The sequence below is a fragment of the Nansenia antarctica genome (assembly GCF_963989245.1).
Source record: "Nansenia antarctica genome assembly, chromosome: 5".
NCBI classification, from domain to species: Eukaryota; Metazoa; Chordata; class Actinopteri; order Argentiniformes; family Microstomatidae; genus Nansenia; species Nansenia antarctica.
Window position 1 is genome coordinate 35607916 of NC_137690.1, and position 25381 is coordinate 35633296.

The 25381-nt window shown below is 44.4% G+C and overlaps 1 protein-coding gene across 1 annotated transcript in view; it reads right to left on the bottom strand.

Moving 5' to 3' along the window:
* The window catches only part of wdfy3 (WD repeat and FYVE domain containing 3), a gene marked incomplete at both ends in the record, with an annotated part of 216286 nt that extends 196517 nt beyond the window's left edge, over positions 1-19769 (bottom strand). Inside the window, 3 exons of the mRNA XM_080531591.1 lie at positions 2832-2941; positions 3681-3804; positions 19590-19769. Coding sequence (XP_080387717.1) covers positions 2832-2941; positions 3681-3804; positions 19590-19769 — 414 coding nt within the window. The remainder of the gene's footprint in view (positions 1-2831; positions 2942-3680; positions 3805-19589) is intronic.
* Between the last annotated feature and the right edge of the window lie 5612 nt (positions 19770-25381).

Genomic DNA, 25381 nt, shown 5'->3' on the forward strand with positions numbered 1-25381 from the left:
GTGGGCTCTGTAGGCGAACTGGTATGGATCCAGGTTGGGCGGGAGGCGTGTGACTATGTGGGCCCGGACTAGTTTCTCGAAGCACTTCATGATGATTGGTGTGAGTGCCACCGGGCGGTAGTCGTTTAGGCAGCTCACCGTGCTATTCTTCGGGACTGGGATGATAGTTGAGGTTTTCAGGCAGGGTGGGATGGTGGCCTGGGACAGGGACTGGTTGAAGATGTTGGTGAAAACCCCGGCGAGCTGGTCGGCGCAGTCCCTCAGCACCCGTCCCAGGACGCCATCCGGCCCTGAGGCTTTCCTGGGGTCCACCGCCTTCAGCACGCGTCTCACTTCATGCTCTGTGAGGGTGAGGCTGCTGAGAGCTGGAGAGAGTGGTGTTTGTGTTGTGGTTACCTCCGTTCACCCCTCGTCGAACCGGGCGTAGAAGGAGTTCAGCTTTTACGCCAGCAGGGGGTCATCCTGTTTGTCATGTGCTGAACCCCCTGCCACACCCGCCTGGAGTCGTTGCTCAGGAAGCATTCCTCAGTTGACCATGATATTGTCATAGACAGACTACATGTTGGCCTCTCTGGCACTGTACTTAACCTGGTTTAAGTCCTACCTCACAGTTGCCCTCAATGAATACTCATCTAAGAACTACAGCATCAACTGTGGAGTACCACAAGGCTCTATCCTGGGTCCAGTCCCTCATTTTATATATACTGCCCCTTGGCAGTATCATCAGGCGACTCATCAATTTTCACAACTACGCTGATGACACTCAGCTCTATATTACTGTGTCTCTTGACACAAGCCCTATTGATGACCTCCAAATCGGTATTATAGACATTAATGCTTTGATGGCTCAGAACATCCTTCAGCTCAACCAGGGCTAAAGAGAAGTACTGAGAGAGAAACTGACCTCTAAATTGAAGTCACTGGCACTCAGTCCTGAGCACCAGGCCAAAAACCTGGGTGTCATCATTGATTGCAATTTAACTTTCGATGCCCACATCAGGAATGTAACCAAATCTGCCTTCTATCACTTAAAAAATATTGCCAGAGTGAGTCCGTTTCTCTCCCAGGCCAATACTGAGATACTAGTGCACGTTTTTATCACTAGCAGGCTGGACTATTGTAATGCTCTGCTCTGTGGTCTACTTAAAAAGCCATAGATCAACTGCAGCTTGTACAAAACAGCTGCTTGTGTTTTAACCAGAGCCAGAAGGAGAGCACACATTACACCTGTTTTAAAATCGCTGCACTGTTAGTCGTATAATTAATTATCCTTGATGGTGGAAGTGAACTATATTGATTTTTACATCCTGGACAACTGTTTAGAGGAACCCATGGTATCCGGCAGTTGGATACTTTAGAAGGGATGGAGTTACATAAGAACATAGTTAATACTCTGGAATTATATTCACCTGACTCATTGAAGCCTTAACGAGTAAATCACATTGGTCTGGGCCTTAGTAATAATCTTCTCAAAAGGTAACAAAAAAGAATCCAAAAGGGTTCCCAAACTTTTGCACAGGGCCCTTTTCATGTTTTATCATTTAAAAACTCTAAAAAGAACAAAAACATCAAACATGTTTAACTTTGTAGCATTTAGTGTTCAACACCGGGGTGGTGTTGTACTACTTCAACTAACTGAGTTTTGCTAGACAACTGTACAGTGTAATGACAATAAAATAATATTGTTTGGGCAGAATTCTTGCATTAAATATTTAAAAAAACATGAACACACGTGAAAGTGTGCTACAGCATCAGTGGTTAACTGTAGGCATTGCGAAGTCACTTCAGATGAGTGCAAAAAGTATATAAGCATATTTGGTTACGTAAATATGCCTACATATTTGGTCCCATCAGAACATGGCCATGGCAAGTGGAGGATTTATTGCCATACTGACCAGATGTCGTGGTGACAGACCAAGAGAGAGTGGAAGGACACAGCCTTTCAAATTCACCAAGCGAGCAAGGAAAGGCTACAAGTCGACAGTAGTGCATTTCTAATCTGCATTCAAGCAGGAAAAGCAACCTGCAGCTCTCCACTGAAGACTTCCAACGAAATTATAATGAAGTTGAAAGAATGTCTTCCCAGTCAGAGGAATGCATCAGAACAAAAACAAGTGCTTCAGACCAGAAGCCCCAGGCCTCATTACTGATCAAGGTACCTGGGTGAGTCCGAGTCAGTCAGCACTTAAGAATAATTACATGAAATCACATTTAGTATTTTAAAGAGCTTACAGATTGAATATAACATAATGACAAACATAATTGGTGTAACTGTAAATAGCCTACTGTAAAATATAAATCTAAAGTTAAAAAAAGTTAAATCGCTTCAGTGGCCGTCGACTCTTATTCTCCACCATGTAAACCACATTAAATAGGCTTAATATCAATGTTGTCTCCTGGCTCATAACAAACCATCTAACAGACCATGGAGTGGCTGACTGGATGCTGCGTGGGCTTCTTTTCACATGCAACTGCTTTAAACGTGAAAAACACGAACACAGAGTAACACACACACACACACACACACACACACACACACACACACACACACATACACACATAGAAACACAAACACACACACAGAGAGGAACACCCACCTGGCCAGAGGAAGCTAGCAGGTTGAAGGTGGTGACACACACTCACACACACACACACACACACACACACACACACACACACACACACACACACACACACACACACACAGAGGAACACCCACCTGGCCAGAGGAAGCTAGCAGGTTGATGGTGGTGACACACACTCACACTCACACACACACACACACACACACACACACACACACACACACACACACACAGAGGAACACCCACCTGGCCAGAGGAAGCTAGCAGGTTGATGGTGGTGAGCAGCATCCATCCTCGGCTCGCCTCCTCACTCTGGTTCACCTCCAGAAACTGGACTATGGCTCTACTGGCAGCCTCTGTACACACATACACACACACACACACACACACACACACACACACACACACACGCATGTACACACACACAGAGAGAGAGAGATGAGTCAGAGATGCTCAAACATGGGAGAAGATTTACCACCGATTTCATTCACCCACTTGGTAGGTAACAGTTATGACCTGTATTTGTGATGGCGGTTTCTGTTTTTAACCAAGGTGAAACCATTTTCTTTATGAGATGGGTCAAAGCATGGCCGCATGCGCCCTGTAGCGTGACAGAACAGTAGCTATCCTATCAGAAGACATTTACAGTTGCTAAATCAAGTCGGCTTCCGAACTTTAAAAATCCACACAGGATTCGGCAAACGGCCAGTAGCCTACAATTGGTAGAGAGAGGGGCAGAATAAATGACACGAGATAGAGCTTGTGTCAAAACATAACACGTTTTGACACACCTATACCAGAAAGTTCTCAATTCTCATTCTCAATGATTTAAAAAAAATACATCAATGTTCAATGTTCAAAAATATATTTTATGAAAATAAAGAGGCATGGTTTACTTCATAGGTTGCTGTGTTATTACAATATTATTACATAAATTATCTGGGTCACATAAGAGTGAAACAATTATTTTGTGAATTGCAATTATTTGTACAGCGACACACAGAGACAATTGTACAGAGACAATTAATTGTACAGCAACATGTTGAATTGTTCCAGGCCTAGTCATATAGCACAGTCATATAACCCTAACTCTACCTGTGGATTTATTGGATGCTCTCCGTCTGATCTCCGTCACCATGAGCCGGGACACCTGGGGCGTGAACTGCAGCAGGTCAGAGAACTTCTCTGTCATGGTGCTGGGGGGGGCATTCCCAAAGACCTGCAGCACAAAGGAAGGTAAACTCAGTCATAGACACGTCCAAGCTTCCTGAGGCCATAAGACCTTGTGCATTATCAGCACAAACAGACCCAGAAGCCTGGAGGAGAGAAAAAAAGTTAGTAACTGCAAACCTTCAACAAGACAACAAGACATCCACTCTGGAGTGAATCTGTGTCCCTGACTACTGCGCTACGATGGAATACTCCAGGGTTTACATTTGGATTATGACCTTGTTTCAGTACAATCAAATGCCCCTTTGGTCTCTACAAACTAATCAACTAAAAGAAAAAGATGCACTGAACCAAGTTTCATTTGATACACAACCGCAGACCAGAGATCACTGGTCTGACTGTTTCCAAAACGAGTCAAACAGGGATAAAAATATCAGACTTAACACACGCTACACTGCTTAGCACACGCAGACGCTAAGTGCTATTATCTTATTATCTGTGTGAATTCTGAATGTGATTATGCCACCAGTAGGTGAATCAGCACCATTGCTGAGCAATTAGCTGACATGTCAAGAGTCACTCAGTAACGTGACTCCACTCTAGCGAGAGCTCTTCACAGCCAGGGAAGCTCACACCCGCCCAGACACACAGGCTACTCTCCAACATGCAACAGAGAAAGAATGAACATGAATGCAGGCTAGTACTAGTCTATGTTTTCATGTGTTCTCCTTCGGCTTTAAATTAGGGGTATAAACGTTTGCAGGTACTAGCCTAACTGTATCATTAGGTACAAGCCCACATAAAGCCCACATAAACATATTTTTAATCGACAAGCTTGACAAAGAATTCTACTCTGCGTTTATTAGGCCAGACCAAACGAATAAGTCGTTCAACAGGTACTGACAGATTAAGACTACGACGTGTACAAAATCCTGCCACCCATCTCACATCCACCCACATCACAGCCCCACAACTCCAGGACCTCCGATGGCTTCCTGCCAATCAAAGGATTGACTCCTGAGTCCTGCTCCTCACTTCAGAGTCCTGCTCCTCACTTCTGAGTCCTGCTCCTCACTTCAGAGTCCTGCTCCTCACTTCAGAGTCCTGCTCCTCACTTCAGAGTCCTGCTCCTCACTTCAGAGTCCTGCTCCTCACTTCAGAGTCCTGCTCCTCACTTCAGAGTCCTGCTCCTCACTTCTGAGTCCTGCTCCTCACTTCTGAGTCCTGCTCCTCAGTTCTGAGTCCTGCTCCTCACTTCTGAGGCCCTACGTGGCTGTCTGAGCTCCTCTGGCCATACTGCCCAATCCGCTCCCTCAACTCTGGCCTCCTCTCTGTCCCCAGAACCAGACTCCATCACTCTGGCCTCCTCTCTGTCCCCAGAACCAGACTCCATCACTCTGGCCTCCTCTCTGTCCCCAGAACCAGACTCCATCAGTCTGGCCTCCTCTCTGTCCCCAGAACCAGACTCCATCACTCTGGCCTCCTCTCTGTCCCCAGAACCAGACTCCATCACTCTGGCCTCCTCTCTGTCCCCAGAACCAGACTCCATCACTCTGGCCTCCTCTCTGTCCCCAGAACCAGACTCCATCACTCTGGCCTCCTCTCTGTCCCCAGAACCAGACTCCATCACTCTGGCCTCCTCTCTGTCCCCAGAACCAGACTCCATCAGTCTGGCAAGGCTCTCTCCTTATCTCCTGCTCCTTGCCTGTGAAAAGGCAAACCGTTCTCTTTGTCATCGCCTCGGTACGCTAAAAAAGGTTGGTCTAGCTTGTATGCAGTGGTTTGACTCTATCTTAAATGTTTGCCTGTATTGGATATCTGACTAATTTATGTGAGGGGGGCTGTGTTCACATCACGTTAAACAAGCAATTCTGGTAACTTTTGAAAGGAGAACGGGTGAATGGAATAAGAATGTTAAGGAGGGGGGGACAGACCAACGGCTCCACTATTGATTACAAGTAATCCATACTGCATGACTCAATTTCTTCTTGTGGAAGAGACTTCCTACAGTACATCCCTCCTACAGTACATCTCTCCTACAGTACATCTCTCCTACAGTACATCTCTCCTACAGTACATCCCTCCTACAGTACATCTCTCCTACAGTACATCTCTCCTACAGTACAGTACACCAAAATGCGAGGTGGTGCGCAGCGCTAGTAGGCGCCTACTACTGCAGTAGCAATCAACAGTATTTTTCCGCGTCCACGTGCATGAAGCGCGCACGGCCGCTCAAAACAAAGACGTAATTTCACCAAAAACTGGACGGTGGCAAAAAAATAAAAATAAATAAATAGCGGTTACGCCATTAATGCCGAGTGGCGATGTTTTATATAGAAGGTGATCAAATACCAACATATCCTGACGCTGCAGCTGCAGCAGAACATGGGGAACGCGCATTCAGCACTGGACATAGGTTACCGTATAATATACATGTGACTGACAGATACGCCCAAGACACTGACTGACACACACACACACACACACATACACACACTCACACACTCACACACTCACACGCATTGAAAGATCAGCTCAGAGACATCAGCTCATCGAATATGAAGTACACAAGAGTATACATGGAACTGGGAACGCGTATACAGCACTGAACTACATCCGTAGAATAAACTTGTGACTGACACACACACACACACACACACACACACACACACACACAGAAAGATCATCAGCTCATCAATACGAAGTAGGCCTGAGAGTACACGCACAAAACCGGCTAACGTTACTCATTAACTGTTTAAGTAAAATCACAGTGTGACAGTCAGATGGAGCTAATGGAGGTAATGCCATCAGCTGAGTTAAAGAAAACCAACTCTTACTTTTGATGACACCGACATGAGCCCTGAATTTTAGGTGCATGTTTTTCCAGCATGTAAATCCGTTGTCAATAAAAATTCAACTCCCCTTCTTTTCCCCTGCCAATACTGTGTCGTTTATGACGTTTACCAATGTTTATGCTATGAATAGTTCTAAGCTAGCGTTAGGTGCTAGGCTGCTCGGTTAACCCATTAGCGGGAACATTATTTGTTTCACAAAATAGCCTGATTTAGTTGACCATGAACATCAGAGACTACATTACGAATGTTCATTTAAAATACTTGTATACTGAGCACTGGTATAAGAACATGAACCAGAGAACAGCAATAAATGCAATAACCCACAGTCGTCGCTGATGATGTTGCATTTTCGATTAGGATACGGGATTAAAGGGACGGGCGACGGGCGAAGAGAGAGGGAGAGGAGAGGGATTTCCTGAAATCCAAATGTCCCGCTAAATTTGGACCAATCACAAAACTGTTTTGCAAGCACGTCGCCTCGCACGTGTTGAGAGCGATTCAGTCTCGATTGCAGTGCGAACACAAACCGAGACAAGGTTAATTGTAACATATTGTAACTTACTACACCCTAAATCGGAAACGAAATGTAGGTCTGAAAGCGGCCTAAACTAGCTTCAATCTGCTTTTTTTCTGTTCTCCGGTCATAATACCTCGCTGCCTTTCTCGTTGCGCAGCCTGAGGAGAAAACGTTGACTTAGTGGACTGAATCAATTAGTGGCAGAGAAAATGTATTTGTGGCGGCCCGCCACAAATCAATGCATATAGAGGAAACACTGACCCTATTGTAGTTATATACTAACTCAGAAATGAAAAGGGATTATTTAAGAAAATACAGTATTTAGTAGTTTTGGCCTAAGAAATAAATAACATATTTTCAGTCATAATTTGTCTGCAATCTCAATCTCATCGAGAATCGTATCATGAACCCAGTATCATGAATCGTATCAAATCGTGAGTTGAGTGCATGTTACATCCCTAGTTAATAGGTCTTGTGGTAGAAACCTGAGATCTGATCATTTAATGCTTTCACTCACACTAATCACTATGTTATTCTCCTGTCGAAAGTCACCAGAATTGCTTTTTTAAAGGTCCCATATTATACTCTTAGTAGTTCATGGGTCTCTGGGGTCCACAAAACATGTCTTTAGCCCTGTCCGGATGGCATATAAATTACCTGAGGACCTCGGTAATATTTGTTTTACCCTAGGACCCCAGTGATTTTAATGACCGATCCGGATGGAATAGAACATCTCAATGCATGTTTGCGTTTCGGGTGCAAGCTGCCATTTAACATCACAGAAGAAGAAGCTGTTCTCGCCGGATGTTTTGTCAGACCCACAACACAACGCACGTGTAGCAACGACAAGTAATTTGATTGGATAAGAGGCATTCCATGACTGCTGATCAGATTTCCAGAGTGAATTTACGAACTCAGCCGAAACCACTCGCAGACTCGTTTTTTTCATAACACGAAACTTTTAAAGTACCCACTCGATATAATAAACAGCAGTTTAATGATCACAAAATACTCATAATTTGTGGATTGGATTTACTATTCTCCGTTGCCATAGGTAAGGGAGACTTTTGTAAATACGTTTGTTTTGGCATGTGTTCGCATTTGGGGCTGTGTGATCATCTAATTATGTGTAGTTATGTGTTTTTAGCATGTCGATGTTCTATCAGAATGTTGTGATGTTATCAAAATTAAGAAGATGAACGGCTGAAATGGCGCAAAGCGGGGAAAAACAGATATGACATCTAGGGCCGGTTTCAGAGACAAGGCTTAAGCCTAGTCCTGGACTAAATCACACTTTCAATGTAAAATCTCCATTGAAGATGTTTTTTAGTCTAGGATTAGGCTTAAGCCTTGTCTGTGAAACCGGCCCCTAAAGTCTGGAACGATTATATTTCAAAACAAGGCTTCCCTTTAACTACCCGAGGGCTCCGACTACTGCCAAGTCTATCTGGGTTTATTTGCAAGGACCTTCGCCTGTACAGTGTTGTGGAAAACGAAGGTTTCTGCCGCATGCTGCTAACACTGGAACCACGTTATGAAATACCAGTTAACAGATATTGTGATGTATCGTTGATTAATTGTCTCTTACAATCTCCGTATAGATTATCGGGGGGTACGGGGGGCAAAATATTGTACGGTTATCAATACCTGAGTTACCTTGAGTTACCTGAGTTACCTTGCGATTTACTCCGGGGACCCCAGTAATTATTCCGGCTGGAATTACCTACTGTTTTTCAGCAAACCCTGAGGTCCTCTGATGATTATATTACCATCCGGATGTCAGTATTTGGTACGCATTGCATGATTTTGCACGCGATATTAATACTCGAATTTACCGTTTTGACCGGGGTGTGAGATCTAAGGTATTAAGTGAGCTCTGTGCAAACAATGGATGTGGATAACATTATTGACTCCCTTGAATCTCCACTATCGGATAACCAAACCACCTAAAAGGTTAATCGACGACGACGATGTAAGTGACGATGGACTGATTTCTTCTTCTGAACCAGTTCTAGCGAATTTACCTAACATTAGCTTGTAAACTGTGCAGTTTGTATGGTCTGGATCTAGCACTCTACAGTATAAATCACGGTGTCTGACAACACACAGGGATGAAGTTAGGGGTGGGAATCGCAAGGTAACTCACGTATTGATAACCGTACAATATTTTGCCCCCCGTACCCCCCCCCCCCCGATAATCTATACATTGTAAGAGACAATTCATCAACGATACATCACAATATCTGTTAACTGGTATTTCATAACGTGGTTCCAGTGTTCGCAGCATTAGCAGTGTTAGCAGCATTCGGCAGAAACCTTCGTTTTCCACAACACTGTACAGGCGAAGGTCCTTGCAAATAAACCCAGATAGACTTGGTAATAGTCGGAGCCCTCGGGGAGTTAAAGGGAAGCCTTGTTTTGAAATATAATCGTTCCAGACTTTAGATGTCGTATCTGTTTTTCCCCGCTTTGCGCCATTTCAGCCATTCATCTTCTTAATTTTGATAACATCAAGAACAACATTCTGATAGAACATCGACATGCTAGAAAAACATAACTACACATAATTAGATGATCACACAGCCCCAAACGCGAACACATCCCAAAAAGTCTCCCTTACCAGTAGCCTATGGCAAAGGAGAATAGTAAATCCAATCCACAAATTATGAGTATTTTGTGATCGTTAAACTGCTGTTTATTATATCGAGTGGGTACTTTAAAACGTAAAGTTTCGTGTTGTGAAAAAAACGAGTCTGCGAGTGGTTTCGGCTGCGTTCGTAAATTTGCTCTGGAAATCTGATCAACAGTCATGGAATGCCTCTTGTCCAATCAAATTACTTGTTGTTGCTACACGTGCGTTGTGTTGTGGGTCTGACAAAACATCCGGCGGGAACAGCTTCTTCTTCTGTGATGTTAAATGGCAGCTTGCACCCGAAACGCAAACATGCATGGAGATTTTTTATTCCATCCGGATCGGTCATTAAAATCACTGGAGTCCTAGGGTAAAACAAATATTACCGAGGTCCTCAGGTAATTTATATGCCATCCGGACAGGGCTATGGTCGGTCAGGACGGGATAAAAATGACCGAATTACCCCAGGTAAAACATATATTACCGAGGTCCTCAGGTAATTTATATGCCGTCCGGACAGGGCTTTTGAAGTATTTTGCTGAAAATACCACTCACATTTTAATCTAAAGGCATTCTAGCATCCCTCTATACACCTCTATTTCAGTCTAGCATCCCTCTATACCCCCCTCTTTCATCCCTCTATACCCCTCTCTTTCAGTGCTGTTCTCCACGGGCTGTTTCTGTCACTTTAAATGCAAATGAGCTTTTAACCCACGACCCCACTCCTGAACAGATAGACAGAGCAAAAAATTATAACAAATAATTTATTCAATTAAAGCTCATTACACAGAACATGTTACTTCAAGTGTAACTTGTGTTGACATACCAAAAGCCTGTATGAGTTCCCGGTGCAAAAAGCGACGTTTACCTAGTGAGTCTCAGTATTCGTAATACAATGTGAGATTATATAACCTCAACAGGAGAGACCGAGGGCTGATCACAGGATCCATATTCATACTGGAACTGAAATGATGCCGCACACTTTGAAGTTGCAGTTATTTTTACATTCACATCAAACAAGCAGAGGGGAAGTCCTTCCACACAGCTGTTGTGGCAGTTGTCAAAACATCAGTGAATGTGAAACAAAACGGATGCTTACCGGCAGCTGAGCAGACACAACATTGCGATTTATTTTCACAAAATGAGATTGCAGACAAATTATGACTGAATCTTTTTTGTTTTATTTCTCAGACAAAAACTACAAAATACTGGATTTCCTTTAAGAATCCCTTTTTATTTCTGAGGTAGGGCATAACGTTTCTCTCTAGCTGCAGACACAGGCTCCTTCTGCAGAGTGCACTGTCGTCGCCCCATACCGGCTCTCTGTGTTTTGCCTTTTGGGTGGTTTGGTAACACTAGATGATCTTTGTGACATTTCACACGTGACATTTCACATATACAAACTCACAAAGGTATAAAAACACAGCTCGTAAAACACTAAAACATGCTCGCTCGTAATGCCGCTTCTCTCTTCAAATTGCCTCAGCTCTCCATGAGCTTTGTGCTTTGAATTACTGTAATAAACACTATATGGGTAGAAAGAGCAGCTTCTCTGCTTTCTGGATTGTCGAACCTTTTTCGATAGCGTATATAGTTTAGGAATTACGGTAACGAGAACAACATGTGCTGTCGGTTTTTATGGGTTAAAAGAGTATCGCGATTCAGTTTTCATTTCACCGTTTTGAATCGTCTCATTTTTGTATCGATAATTAACTGCCTGGCGATGCATGGTTACATCCTAGTGTTGGTTGAAAATGCATGGCTACATCCTAGTGTGGGGTGAAGATGCATGGTTACATCCTAGTGTTGAAGATGCATGGTTACATCCTAGTGTGGGTTGAAGATGCATGGTTACATCCTAGTGTTGGGTGAAGATGCATGGTTACATCCTAGTGTTGAAGATGCATGGTTACATCCTAGTGTTGGTAAAGATGCATGGTTACATCCTAGTGTTGGGTGAAGATGCATGGTTACATCCTAGTGTTGAAGATGCATGGTTACATCCTAGTGTTGGGTGAAGATGCATGGTTACATCCTAGTGTTAGGTGAAGATGCATGGTTACATCCTAGTGTTGGGTGAAGATGCATGGTTACATCCTAGTGTTAAAGATGCATGGTTACATCCTAGTGTTGAAGATGCATGGTTACATCCTAGTGTTGGGTGAAGATGCATGGTTACATCCTAGTGTTGAAGATGCATGGTTACATCCTAGTGTTGGTTGAAGATGCATGGTTACATCCTAGTGTTGGGTGAAGATTAGGGCTGTCCCAAACGACTATTTTTCTAACGATTAATCTAGCGATAATTTTTTCGATTAGTCTAACGATTATTTTTTTACTGTTCGATTAATGTATCACTTAATTTTCCCCAAAATAATGGCTGTATTGTCTCTCTCTGTTTAACAGTGTCTTTATAAAGCACTCTGGGTAATAGCTGCTGCTCTTATAAAACAAAGCAGCGTGTGACATGCACATTACTCAGACGGCCGCCCCTTTAAATGATCAGCTGATGTATGGGGGCTGTCTGTGGGCCCGCAATTAAACACAGACACCTTTAATTCGGCGACCTACTACTACTACTACTACTACTACTACTACTACTACTACTACTACTACTACTACTACTACTACTACTACTACTACTACTACTACTACTACTACTACTACTACTACTACTACTACTACTACTACTACTACTACTACTACTACTACTACTACTACTACTACTACTACTACTACTACTACTACTACTACTACTACTACTACTACTACTACTACTACTACTACTACTACTACTACTACTACTACTACTACTACTACTACTACTACTACTACTACTACTACTACTACTACTACTACTACTACTACTACTACTACTACTACTACTACTACTACTACTACTACTACTACTACTACTACTACTACTACTACTACTACTACTACTACTACTACTACTACTACTACTACTACTACTACTACTACTACTACTACTACTACTACTACTACTACTACTACTACTACTACTACTACTACTACTACTACTACTACTACTACTACTACTACTACTACTACTACTACTACTACTACTACTACTACTACTACTACTACTACTACTACTACTACTACTACTACTACTACTACTACTACTACTACTACTACTACTACTACTACTACTACTACTACTACTACTACTACTACTACTACTACTACTACTACTACTACTACTACTACTACTACTACTACTACTACTACTACTACTACTACTACTACTACTACTACTACTACTACTACTACTACTACTACTACTACTACTACTACTACTACTACTACTACTACTACTACTACTACTACTACTACTACTACTACTACTACTACTACTACTACTACTACTACTACTACTACTACTACTACTACTACTACTACTACTACTACTACTACTACTACTACTACTACTACTACTACTACTACTACTACTACTACTACTACTACTACTACTACTACTACTACTACTACTACTACTACTACTACTACTACTACTACTACTACTACTACTACTACTACTACTACTACTACTACTACTACTACTACTACTACTACTACTACTACTACTACTACTACTACTACTACTACTACTACTACTACTACTACTACTACTACTACTACTACTACTACTACTACTACTACTACTACTACTACTACTACTACTACTACTACTACTACTACTACTACTACTACTACTACTACTACTACTACTACTACTACTACTACTACTACTACTACTACTACTACTACTACTACTACTACTACTACTACTACTACTACTACTACTACTACTACTACTACTACTACTACTACTACTACTACTACTACTACTACTACTACTACTACTACTACTACTACTACTACTACTACTACTACTACTACTACTACTACTACTACTACTACTACTACTACTACTACTACTACTACTACTACTACTACTACTACTACTACTACTACTACTACTACTACTACTACTACTACTACTACTACTACTACTACTATACTACTACTACTGTAACTGCCTCTGTCAAACAGCCCCAGACACAGGGCAGACTCACTGCTATGTTTAGCCAACTTGAATGCCAACATGGCCATCAGGGTTTTTCCTGGCTCAAAATGAGGCGGAGGTGGTACCAGTGGTGTTTGACATCGGGGGGGACCCATGAAGCAGGGCTGTCTGGGGGTCCTTAAACATCAAACACTTAATTTCTTGCATTCTGGTGAATTGATATGCACCAATTTGTGCCCTTTCTGCATCAATTTATGGTGGAAATGTCATTATTTATGTAAAGGAAAACACAATATTCAGGCACCAGATGACCATTCAAAATATAATGTAATATAATGCAATATAAGGCTCTCAGGCATTCTGTACTTTCAAATATGTATTCTCCTTGAGCAGTCAACATACTATCAGCTATTTCGCTAGCAAAAACGAAAGCTAACTTATTTGCGAAACAGCGCCCCCGCCACCACGTCGGCGCAGTGCCGCAATTGCAGCTAGATTTTTCTAAAAAATGTTGCGACGCACCGACGCACATTACGCAAGTCGACGTATTGACGTAGTCGATTACGTCGATTACGTCGACTACGTCGACGCGTCGTCCCAGCCCTAGTGAAGATGCATGGTTACATCCTAGTGTTGAAGATGCATGGTTACATCCTAGTGTTGGTTGAAGATGCATGGTTACATCCTAGTGTTGGGTGAAGATGCATGGTTACATCCCTAGTGTTGGGTGAAGATGCATGGTTACATCCAAGTGTTGGGTGAAGATGCATGGTTACATCCGAGTGTTGGGTGAAGATGCATGGTTACTAGGGCTGTTACGATTATTCGACGTCATCGACGTCATCGATTACGTCAATACGTCGGTTGCCGTAAAATGCGTCGGTTAGTCGTAAAAAACAAAATGGCTGCGACCAGTGCAAACACGGAGGCAGAGCCGGCGGCTAAAAGACTTCGCCCACGATCGTCCAAAGTATGGGAGTACTTTACAAAAAAAGAAACCAATGGCAATGTGGTGGTCTGTAAACTATGCAAAAATGAATTGGCCTATCACAGCAGTACGACTGCAATGAACGAGCACCTCAAGCGAAAGCATCCTGGAGTGCTTTGTGAAGACAGCCGCAAGCTAGCACCGTAAGTCAGCGTTGTATTTCTGTTCACTTTTCCGGCCGTGTATCAGTGAAAAATGGATAGCTACTAGCTGGCTAGCTACGGTAGCCTTACTAGCCTATTGTTATTGTGGTGCTCGCACCTACTGTACGTTATCTAGCTCGTAGCTCGCATGCTACGTTAGCATCAATTTAGCTAATCATAACATAGCAGCGAGAGTAACGTTAGCTATGTAGCTGGCTAGCTACGGTAGCCTTACTAGCCTATTGTTATTGTGGTGCTCGCACCTACTGTACGTTATCTAGCTCGTAGCTCGCATGCTACGTTAGCATCAATTTAGCTAATCATAACATAGCAGCGAGAGTAAAGTTAGCTAGCCATGTAGCTACTAGCTAGCTATGTGTTGTGGTGATGGACAGACTTCTAAATGGCCATGTTGGCTAAACATAGCAGTGAGGTGGAAATTAAGGGGCCTACACATGATAAGAAATGTGTGCTTTTTTTATTTTCAGGAAGCAAAGCAGTGTGGAAAACTTTTTCCACAAAAAGAGCACAACTCCATGCACACCCCAGATGGCGCTCAGCTTTCTAACAGCATCTTACAGATGATCGTCAAGGACATGAGACCTGTTGCTATTGTGGAGGGTCAAGGCTTTCGTGAGATGATCAACACATTTGAAGTTAACTTTTATATTTTATAATATTATATTTTATGTTGAGATTGTTATTGTTAAAGATGGTTACTGAGAGTATACGGTATTCCGGTTAGAATTTCACTTTTTTACAGAATTTACTGCATTCCTTGCACTTTTCCTTTTACTTGAAGTTAACTTTTATATTTTATAATATTATATTTTATGTTGGACTGTAAGAAAGAGAGGATCTTTTTTGTTGTGTGGAATATTGCCCTGCAGTGCAAGAATAATTGAATAAAATACTGAAATGTTGATAAGAGAAGTTTTTGGCATTTATTTGGGGAAAATTAAGTGATACATTAATCGAACAGCAAAAAAATAATCGTTAGACTAATCGTTAAATTAGCCGTTAGACTAACCGACTAACCGACAAAATAATCGTTAGATTAATCGTTAGAAAAATAGTCGTTTGGGACAGCCCTAATGGTTACATCCTAGTGTTGAAGATGCATGGCTACATCCTAGTGTTGGGTGAAGATGCATGGTTACATCCTAGTGTTGGTTGAAGATGCATGGTTACATCCTAGTGTTGGGTGAAGATGCATGGTTACATCCTAGTGTTGGGTGAAGATGCATGGTTACCTCCTAGTGTTGGGTGAAGATGCATGGTTACATCCTAGTGTTGAAGATGCATGGTTACATCCTAGTGTTGGGTGAAGATGCATGGTTACATCCTAGTGTTGAAGATGCATGGTTACATCCTAGTGTTGGTGAAGATGCATGGTTACATCCTAGTGTTGAAGATGCATGGTTACATCCTAGTGTTGGTGAAGATGCATGGTTACATCCTAGTGTTGATTGAAGATGCATAGTTACATCCTAGTGTTGGGTGAAGATGCATGGTTACATCCTAGTGTTGGGTGAAGATGCATGGTTACATCCTAGTGTTGGGTGAAGATGCATGGTTACATCCTAGTGTTGAAAATGCATGGTTACATCCTAGTGTTGGTGAAGATGCATGGCCTAAACTGGCCTTTCTGATGACCTTAACCTCTATCACTCTCTCCTTGCCAACTACGCCTCCTCTGCATCAGCTGCTAAAGCATCCTACTATCATTCCAAAATACATTCTTCTGCCTCTAATCCTAGAAAACTGTTCTCCACTTTCTCTTCACTCCTTAATCCACCTCCTTCCCCTCCCCCTTCCTCCCTGTCCGCCGATGACTTTGTCACCTACTTTGAAAAATAGGTGGACGACATCAGCAGCACCTTTTCCCCCCCACCTCTCCCTCCTCCCACTAACAATGCTAACACCCCTTCCAAACTCTCTCCTCGACACTCGGTCTCTGGATTGTCATCTTTTTCCCCCCTCTCCCCCGATGAGATTCTCACACTTATCACATCAAAGCGGGCAACCACATGCCCTCTTGATCCCATCCCCTCCCCCCTTCTCCAATCCATTTCCCCCGACATCCTTCCTTACCTTACCACCCTAATCAACTCCTCCCTATCCACAGGATCTGTCCCAGCGGCCTTCAAAATAGCCAGAGTCAAGCCTCTCCTCAAGAAACCTACCCTTGACCCATCATCTGCCCACAATTACAGACCTGTATCCCTTCTCTCCTTCCCTTCCAAAACCCTTGAACGCGCGGCATCTAAACAACTGACTGACTATCTCCGGAAGATGGATCACTTAGACCCCCACCAATCCGGCTTCAAGGCTGGGCATTCCACTGAGACTGCGCTCCTTGCTGTCACGGAAGCCCTCCACTCTGCCCAAGCTTCCTCCCTCTCCTCTGTTCTCATTCTCCTTGACCTGTCTGCTGCCTTCGACACAGTCAATCACCAGATCCTTCTCTCCATCCTCTCAGACCTGGGCATCTCTGGCACCGCACACTCCTGGTTTTCTTCCTACCTGGCGGGCCGCTCCTACCAGGTGACCTGGAGAGAATCGCTATCTTCTCCACGAACCCTCTCCACTGGAGTACCCCAGGGTTCTGTCCTAGGGCCCCTACTTTTCTCCCTCTACACCAAGTCTCTTGGCTCGGTAATCTCTTCACATGGGCTCTCCTACCACAGCTACGCAGACGACACTCAACTCTTCCTGTCCTTCCCCCCGTCTGATGTACACGTGGCAACCCGTATCTCAGCATGCCTCGCTGACATTTCAACTTGGATGGCTGACCACCATCTCAAGCTCAATCTTAACAAGACCGAGCTCCTCTTCATCCCCGGGAAAGCCTGCCCTCTCCAAGACTTCTCCATCACAGTGGAGAACTCTACTGTAACCCCCTCCCCGACAGCCAAGAACCTTGGAGTGATCCTGGATAACCGACTATCCTGTGCGGAGAACATTGCAGCAACGGCTCGCTCCTGCAGATTCTTCCTCTACAACATCAGAAGGATACGACCATTCCTTACCAGAGAGGCAGCGCAACTCTTGACCCAGGCACTGGTCATCTCCCGCCTGGATTACTGCAATGTACTCCTGGCTGGGCTCCCCGCTTCAGCCATTAGACCTCTGCAGCTCATCCAGAATGCTGCTACCCGGCTGGTATTCAACCTCCCCAAATACTCGCATGTCACCCCTCTCCTTCGCACCCTGCACTGGCTACCGATAGCAGCTCGCATCAGATTCAAGACCCTGGTGCTTGCATACCAGGCAGCTAAAGGGACAGCCCCTGCCTACCTGAAGGAAATGGTAACCCCCCAAACCCCTGCCCGCTCACTCCGCTCCTCCACCTCGGCTGGCCGACTGGCCCCACCTCCTCTACACAGCAGTCGGGCTGCCCGATCACGTCTCTTCACAACACTGGCTCCCCACTGGTGGAATGAGCTCCCCACGGCTGTCAGAACGGAAGAGTCACTACCCATCTTCCGTCGTAGACTGAAGACCCATCTCTTCAGGTTACATCTTAACTGCTCCTCCTGAGAAATCTTCCGACACTCACCACTACGTCTCTTAAAGACACCCGCTTTCCCCTCTACTGTGTCCCTAAGAACTTCTATTGCCCCCCTTGTACTGTTTCTCAGTTTCTCCAGTAAAAAAAAAAAAAAAAAAGTTTTAGTAGAAGGCGATAGGGAGAAGGTTTTTTCCTCCCAGTGGCCCCGGGCCCGAGCTAGATTACTCTTCCTGCAACGAATGATGGATTGCTGATTCACATGCTTAGTATTCAAATGTATTGATTGTAAGTCGCTTTGGAATAAGGCGTCTGCTAAATGCCAAAAATGTAAAAAAAAATGTAAATGTAAGATGCATGGTTACATCCCTAGTGTTAAAGATGCATGGTTACATCCTAGTGTTGGGTGAAGATGCATGGTTACATCCTAGTGTTGGGTGAAGATGCATGGTTACATCCCTAGTGTTGGGTGAAAATTGCATTGTTTATAAACAATGGAGTAAAGTGTGTTTCCCCCGTCGAAATACAGGTTACATACAAATAAATATATATCATTAATTTAAAAGTCAAAAAATTGATTAAACATTGCCCTTTTAACTCAATGAAACATAAAATAATAAAGCTAGTTTAGCAAGTTTAAAGTTAAAGTTTAGACATGCATGGATTTCAACAGGCTACATTTCCTGAAATGACTGATGATATGATTGACCTCAGGTTATGGATGGGGCATGGGGCTCAGAGTTGGCTTGATAAACCTTGTAGTGTGGCTCTTTGTAGTAGTTATACTCATGAATGTATTGCATTCATAAAAAATTATCACCAGTTGAAGGTTTATAAGAATACTATATTCTAGGGGCGGGTGTGGCGCAGAAGGTAGAGCCGCCGTCTAATGATCGCAAGGTTGGCAGATCGGCGGTTCGAGCCCCAGCTGGCCACATGTCGTAGTGTCCTTGGGCAAGACACTGAACCCCAAAGAGCTCCCAGTGAGCTTGCATGGTAGGTTGCCGCCATCGGTGTGTGAATGGGTGAATGAGAGGCCGTTGTAAAGCGCTTAGGATAAAGACGCTATCCAGTCTATTTACCATTTAAACCGTTACACCCCTACTGTAACCATCAACTATGGCGGAGGCCGCTCACCCTGTTGAAGACGGGCAGCATCATGTACAGCTTCTCCTCTTGCTCCTTCTGGGTCATGTGTCTGGGCGGGTGGCAGAGCTCGGAGAAGAGGCGCCGCAGGTGCATCAGGCCCAGCGCGTTGTCCTGGGGGCTGCACTCCTCCTGCCGCGGCCGGCCCATGATCCTCTTCACCATGTTCATGTTGAGCGGCTTCGTCAGGCCCAAGCCAGCCCTGCGAGGCGGGGAGAGAGAAGGATGTTAGGATCTTATCCACTTAGAGGTAGAGGTAGAGTACATGCTTCATCACCAAAACCCTGGTCTAATATGATCTTAGATTACAATACATGCCGAAACACTGTCGTACACAATTGTATCTAATCCCCTCACACTAAACAGTAGATTCGGCCTATATCGCTAGAACCTGGAAATGGCCGCATACTATTCATTAGTCTCAACCTAGGCCTGTAACAATGATGTAATAATCGTCTAATGATCGTCTAATAATCGTCTCTTAATCGCGGTTAAAGCATTTTTTTTTATGTTTCAGTTCATATTCATGGTCCTACTTTTGTTTGCATCCGTCAAACACGTTTAAAATGGATGTATGGGCATGTAGCGAGATAGAACAGTAGCTATCCTATCAGAGGACACCCCGCACGCATTGACATCAAGTCGGCTTTCAAACACACCGGATTCGGCAAACACAGTAGCCTACACGGTAGAGAGATAGAAAGTCACCATCCCACCCAATTTGCAGTCATCAACAAACCGCTCAGGAGCGCTGCAGTGGCTCGTCCCTCCCGACAACTGGGTCTTGGTGAGTCGTTAAACAGACGCACAAAGTATAAGCGGGACAGTTCCAAATGGTGCGTGCGTGATGCGTTACATCGTGAAAGAGATGCGGCCATTCAACAATAATAATATACAGGGTTTTTCCTGGCTCAAAATGAGGCGGAGGTGGTACCAGTGGTGTTTGACATCGGGGGGACCCATGAAGCAGGGCTGTCTGGGGGTCCTTAAACGAGCATCAAACACTTAATTTCTTGCATTTTGGCCGCCTCATAATTCTCTATGCAGGAAAAACCCTGATATAATAATAATAACTTGTATTTGTATAGCAGCTCAAAGTGCTTAATACATTATTATTTAATTATTTTTCAATCCAGTGGAGAAGCAGAGAGAAGGCAGCATTTAAAGACATGCTGTACTCTTTTGATGGCCAATATGAGTTGTACATACATATATACATCTCCGAAACTGCCATTCCAAATTTGTATGAGAAAGTGAAGGGTGACAAAATACGTTTTATGATAATAAAGAGGCATGGTTTACTTCATAGGTTGCTGTGTTATTACATTATCTGGGTCACATAACAGTGAAACGGTATATGGATTACACGTATAGCACTTATTCCAAAGAGCTTTACAACGGCCTTTCGTTCACCCATTCACACACACATTCACACACCAATGGCAGCAAGCTACCATGCAAGGCGCCGGCCCGCTGATTGGAAGCAATTTGGGGGGTCAGTGACAACTACTGTATATCTGAGACAATTAATTGTCCAGACAAATTTGGAATTGTTACAGGGTTAGGGTTAGGTTACAGGCCCTACTTAACTACCGTACACATCTCAACCCCAAGACCCCAAGATAAGGATAATGAAAAAGGAACCATGAGGATCAAAATGTGAAATTCATGGGACCATCACATTAGTGCCAGATTCAAGCTAAGTGTAGCCTATATATTTTTGGGAAATGAAATCAGAAATAAATGTATCAACCATAGTCCACCATAACAACAGGGATAAGCAAAGGCTTTGACTTGTAGTCAAACAAATGGGAAAGTGCTGCCTTTTCTGGCTCTAACAGCAGACCAATCAGCTTGCTACCTGTTATTATAAACAGTTAAATATTAACCAGTTATATATAAACTGTTGACATTTGTTTTTATTTGGTCAGATACCATGCTATTTCTCTATGAACGATTTAACAAGCAACCACCAGCAGGCTTATAGGAAAGGGCCGTCAGCCTGCACAGCGCTCAAATGACAGATGATTAGATAAAAGATCAACAGAATATTTATTTTTATGGAAACCTGACTAACAGAACACAGGAGGTTCTGTTTAACGGAAGCCTCTCAGATGAAAGACAGGCCGATACATTGTGGGATTCCGCAGGGCTCTTCACTTGGCCCACTGCTCTTCTCGATTTTTACAAATGATCCCCCTATGTATGCAGATGATTCAATACTGTACTTGTCTGCACCAACAGTTAAGGAAATCACCTCAGGCCTCTACAAAAACCCCAGTGTTTCCTCTATATGCATTGATTTGTGGTAGGGATGCACGATATTATCGGCACCGATATTTATCGGCCCGATATTGAGGAATTAATGTTTATCGGTATCGGTATTTATTATAAAATTTAGCCGATATTTAACCGATAATATGAAGCCGGAAATATTTCTGCTTCCGGTTTCCGCGCTCTGCTTCCGGTTTCCGCGCTCAGGCACGCAGTTTGTATAGACGAGACGCGAGCGAAACATGCCTTCCCCGGTGTGGACATTCTTCACAATTTCTAAGGCAGATATTGCGTTTGCAATTTGCAATACATGTTCAACAAAAGTTCGGAGAGGAGGGCAAAGGTCTACGAGTTACAACACAACGAATCTAATAAGTCACCTGAAGATTCACCATTGCAAGCACGCTGTATGGAAGGAATATCAAGCACTAGGTAGCCTAGCCGCTTAGGTAGCCTAGCCTTCAGAAGGTAGCCTAGCCGAGGTGGTAGCCTAGCCTTCAGAAGGTAGCCTAGCCGCGGTGATAGCCTAGCCTTCAGAAGGTAGCCTAGCCGCGGTGGTAGCCTAGTCTTCAGAAGGTAGCCTAGCCGCGGTGGTAGCCTAGTCTTCAGAAGGTAGCCTAGCCGCGGTGGTAGCCTAGTCTTCAGAAGGTAGCCTAGCCGCGGTGGTAGCCTAGTCTTCAGAAGGTAGCCTAGCCGCGGTGGTAGCCTAGTCTTCAGAAGGTAGCCTAGCCGCGGTGGTAGCCTAGTCTTCAGAAGGTAGCCTAGCCGCGGTGGTAGCTCCACCAACTCCATTATTTTTTCATTGATTGCTTGAGCCTTTGAGCTGTCTGCTGTCTTCCTGCAGTTTTCAAATGCGTGTTCAATGTGTTGCACCGCGGCTAGGCTACTGCTTCTGAAGGCTAGGCTACCACCGCGGCTAGGCTACCTTCTGAAGACTAGGCTAGCAAAGGTTCTATGAGGTAGGAATTGTATTCAGTTTGTATATTAGGGAACACCAATGGAAAACGTGTCTATTATTTAGGTGAGAATGTGAATGTAGGCTATACAAGACAAATTGTTTACAAGGAAAACATGCACTTTTTGTTTTTCCATGTCAGTGCAATTTATTTTGAATTCTTATGCAAAACGTTTGATGGGCTTTATCACAACCTACCTCATCCTCATGCACTAAAAGTAGCATAGCCCAGCCCTTTTCAGTTGCTTTATTAAGCATACTAGTGTAGCCTACTATGTGCCTTGTATCATTCTGTTTATCTGCAGACTAAGCAGCCATTTGGCACTAGTTTCTGTAAAAGTTCTATAAAACTTTTGGTTCTTTAAAAGTCTTTATTTTTGTATTGACTGATGCACAAGGTGCACTTTATTTTTGACACTTTTTTGATCTAATTACTCTTAGGTGAGCCTTTTTTGTTTTCATAAAAGGAGGCCAGATCTTGGCTAAAAAAAAGCATTGTGCACTGTATAACATATTCTGTTTGTTAGAGGAAATAATAAATGAACATTTGAAGACTCAGAGTGTTCTCTTTGTTGTGTTAACAATAGTGATGTAAGTTAGATTTGGTGAGATCACTATTGTTATGAAGGCCCACAATTTAGAGCCAGTTTAGTTTCCCCGAATCAGCCCTATTTTGCCCCTGTTATTTCCTTTATTATTTTCCATACTATTCATGTACGTTTCTCATGAAGGTGTATGTATTGTTATTGTAATTGTATAAGTTCTGTCTTAGATTTGTTTAGTATTGTGTAAGCGCCAGTTTAGTGGGCGTGGTTTTGAGTGGCGTACGTGACCGGATGTATGATTGGCGTACGTGACCGGATGTATGTTCGGTTGGTGTATATATAGGGACGGAAGTGGTCTGTGCGTCAGAGTGATGAGAGTAACGAGAGTGAGAAGAAGCAGAAAAACGAGAAGTCGATCTAAGATGGCGGAGTCAGTAAAACGCACACCGTGCTGAAGCTGAAGACCTGAAGAGTGATTATTGAGTTCACCACTGTGACAGAGGGCAAACCTTACAGCAGCAACTCAACATCTCTCAACAGTCCACAAGGAGAACGGGAGACTCTGAGTGTCGGAGGAGACCTGCCTTTGGCATTGACTGTTGGTGGTGAATCACTGGCTGCCCGCATCACCGCGGGAGTTCGGAGTTTAGTGGGTTAGCAGCGCTAGCCTAGTTTAGCTGTGTCCCCGTTAGCCAGCCTTGCCAGCCGCCGGCTGCTAACGTTGGACCAAGCGAGACCCAAGCTGGACAGAGCCGTCGCCTTCACGAGGTGGATTGCGACCGACCGTGGACCACCGGACCTGAGCCATTCACCTCTCGTCGTGGACTACGAAGAAGCCCCTTTCCCTTCAAGTTGCTACGTCACCCCCCCCCTTTGTCTGCTGCCTTCCTCGAAGCACATGCGAGCTCCAACCAGGCCTCAACGCGCTCCTTTCAGTCCGGGACTCTAAGACTGCGTGTGAGTGAGTGATTGAGTGTGTGTGTGGCCGGCTGGGAGGGAGTATATACGGGGATGTATATATCATTTGTCTAAATAAATGTGTTTGTTCATCTTTGCTACATTACTGTGTGTTTAGTTGTCTGTTAGCTAATGCTAATTCTAATGCTAATTCTAATGCTAATGCTAATGCTAGTACTGCTAGTCTAAAGGGTTGCTGGCGCCCCCTGCCTGTATCCTCCTACACTGCCGATTTAGCTCCGAGTTAGTTAGATAACCAGCCCTTCCTAAATTCTACAGTCCTTTAGCTACTCCCTGGTTACATTTGGTCCTTCGAGCCGGATAGGTTGTGTAGTGATAGCATGGCTGAGCGCAGCCAACCAGACAAGACAGTTACCCCCCCTTCTCCGCCCCCTGAGCCAGAGCCACGACCACAGAGAGTCCCGCGGTTGCCTCCGAGGTTACAAGAGTATGAGCTTGAGCTCGAAAGCTCACTGAGTGGTAGTGAGGAGCGCACTCCACGGGATACAGTGGTCGGAGAGGCCGAGGTGTCCGCCGGCGCGCGGGTGGCTAGCACCGAGACAGCCATCAAAGAGCACCAGCCTGAGGATGAGATGGCAGAACAGCAGGGTTTTGCCGTAGAAACGGAAGAGCAGGAAGGAGAGGCCCGGTCCGACAGCGCCTGCGGGCGGAAGAGGGAGGGCCTCAGCCTTAACGATCTGCCTCCCAGTACGGCGCGCTCGAGACCTAGCTCCTGCCGTTCAGTGGCTTCCTCCCGGTCCAGGGTTTCCGTGGGCAGTTCTGCCTCTGGGGCGGATAGCATGCACTCCAGAGGGAGTAGTGCCGCGCTGTCAGAATGTATGCGCCAACAGGCCGAGATGGCGTTAGAGCGGGAACGCCTCCAGTTCGAGCGTGAACGCCTCCAGATGGAGGGGGCGGAACGCGCGGCGGAGAGGCAGCGCCAGGAGGCGCTAGAACGTGAACGCCTCCAGATGGAGGGGGCGTTAGAGAGGGAACGTGCGGCGGAGAGACAGCGCCAGGAGGCGTTAGAGAGGGAACGCATCCAGTTCGAG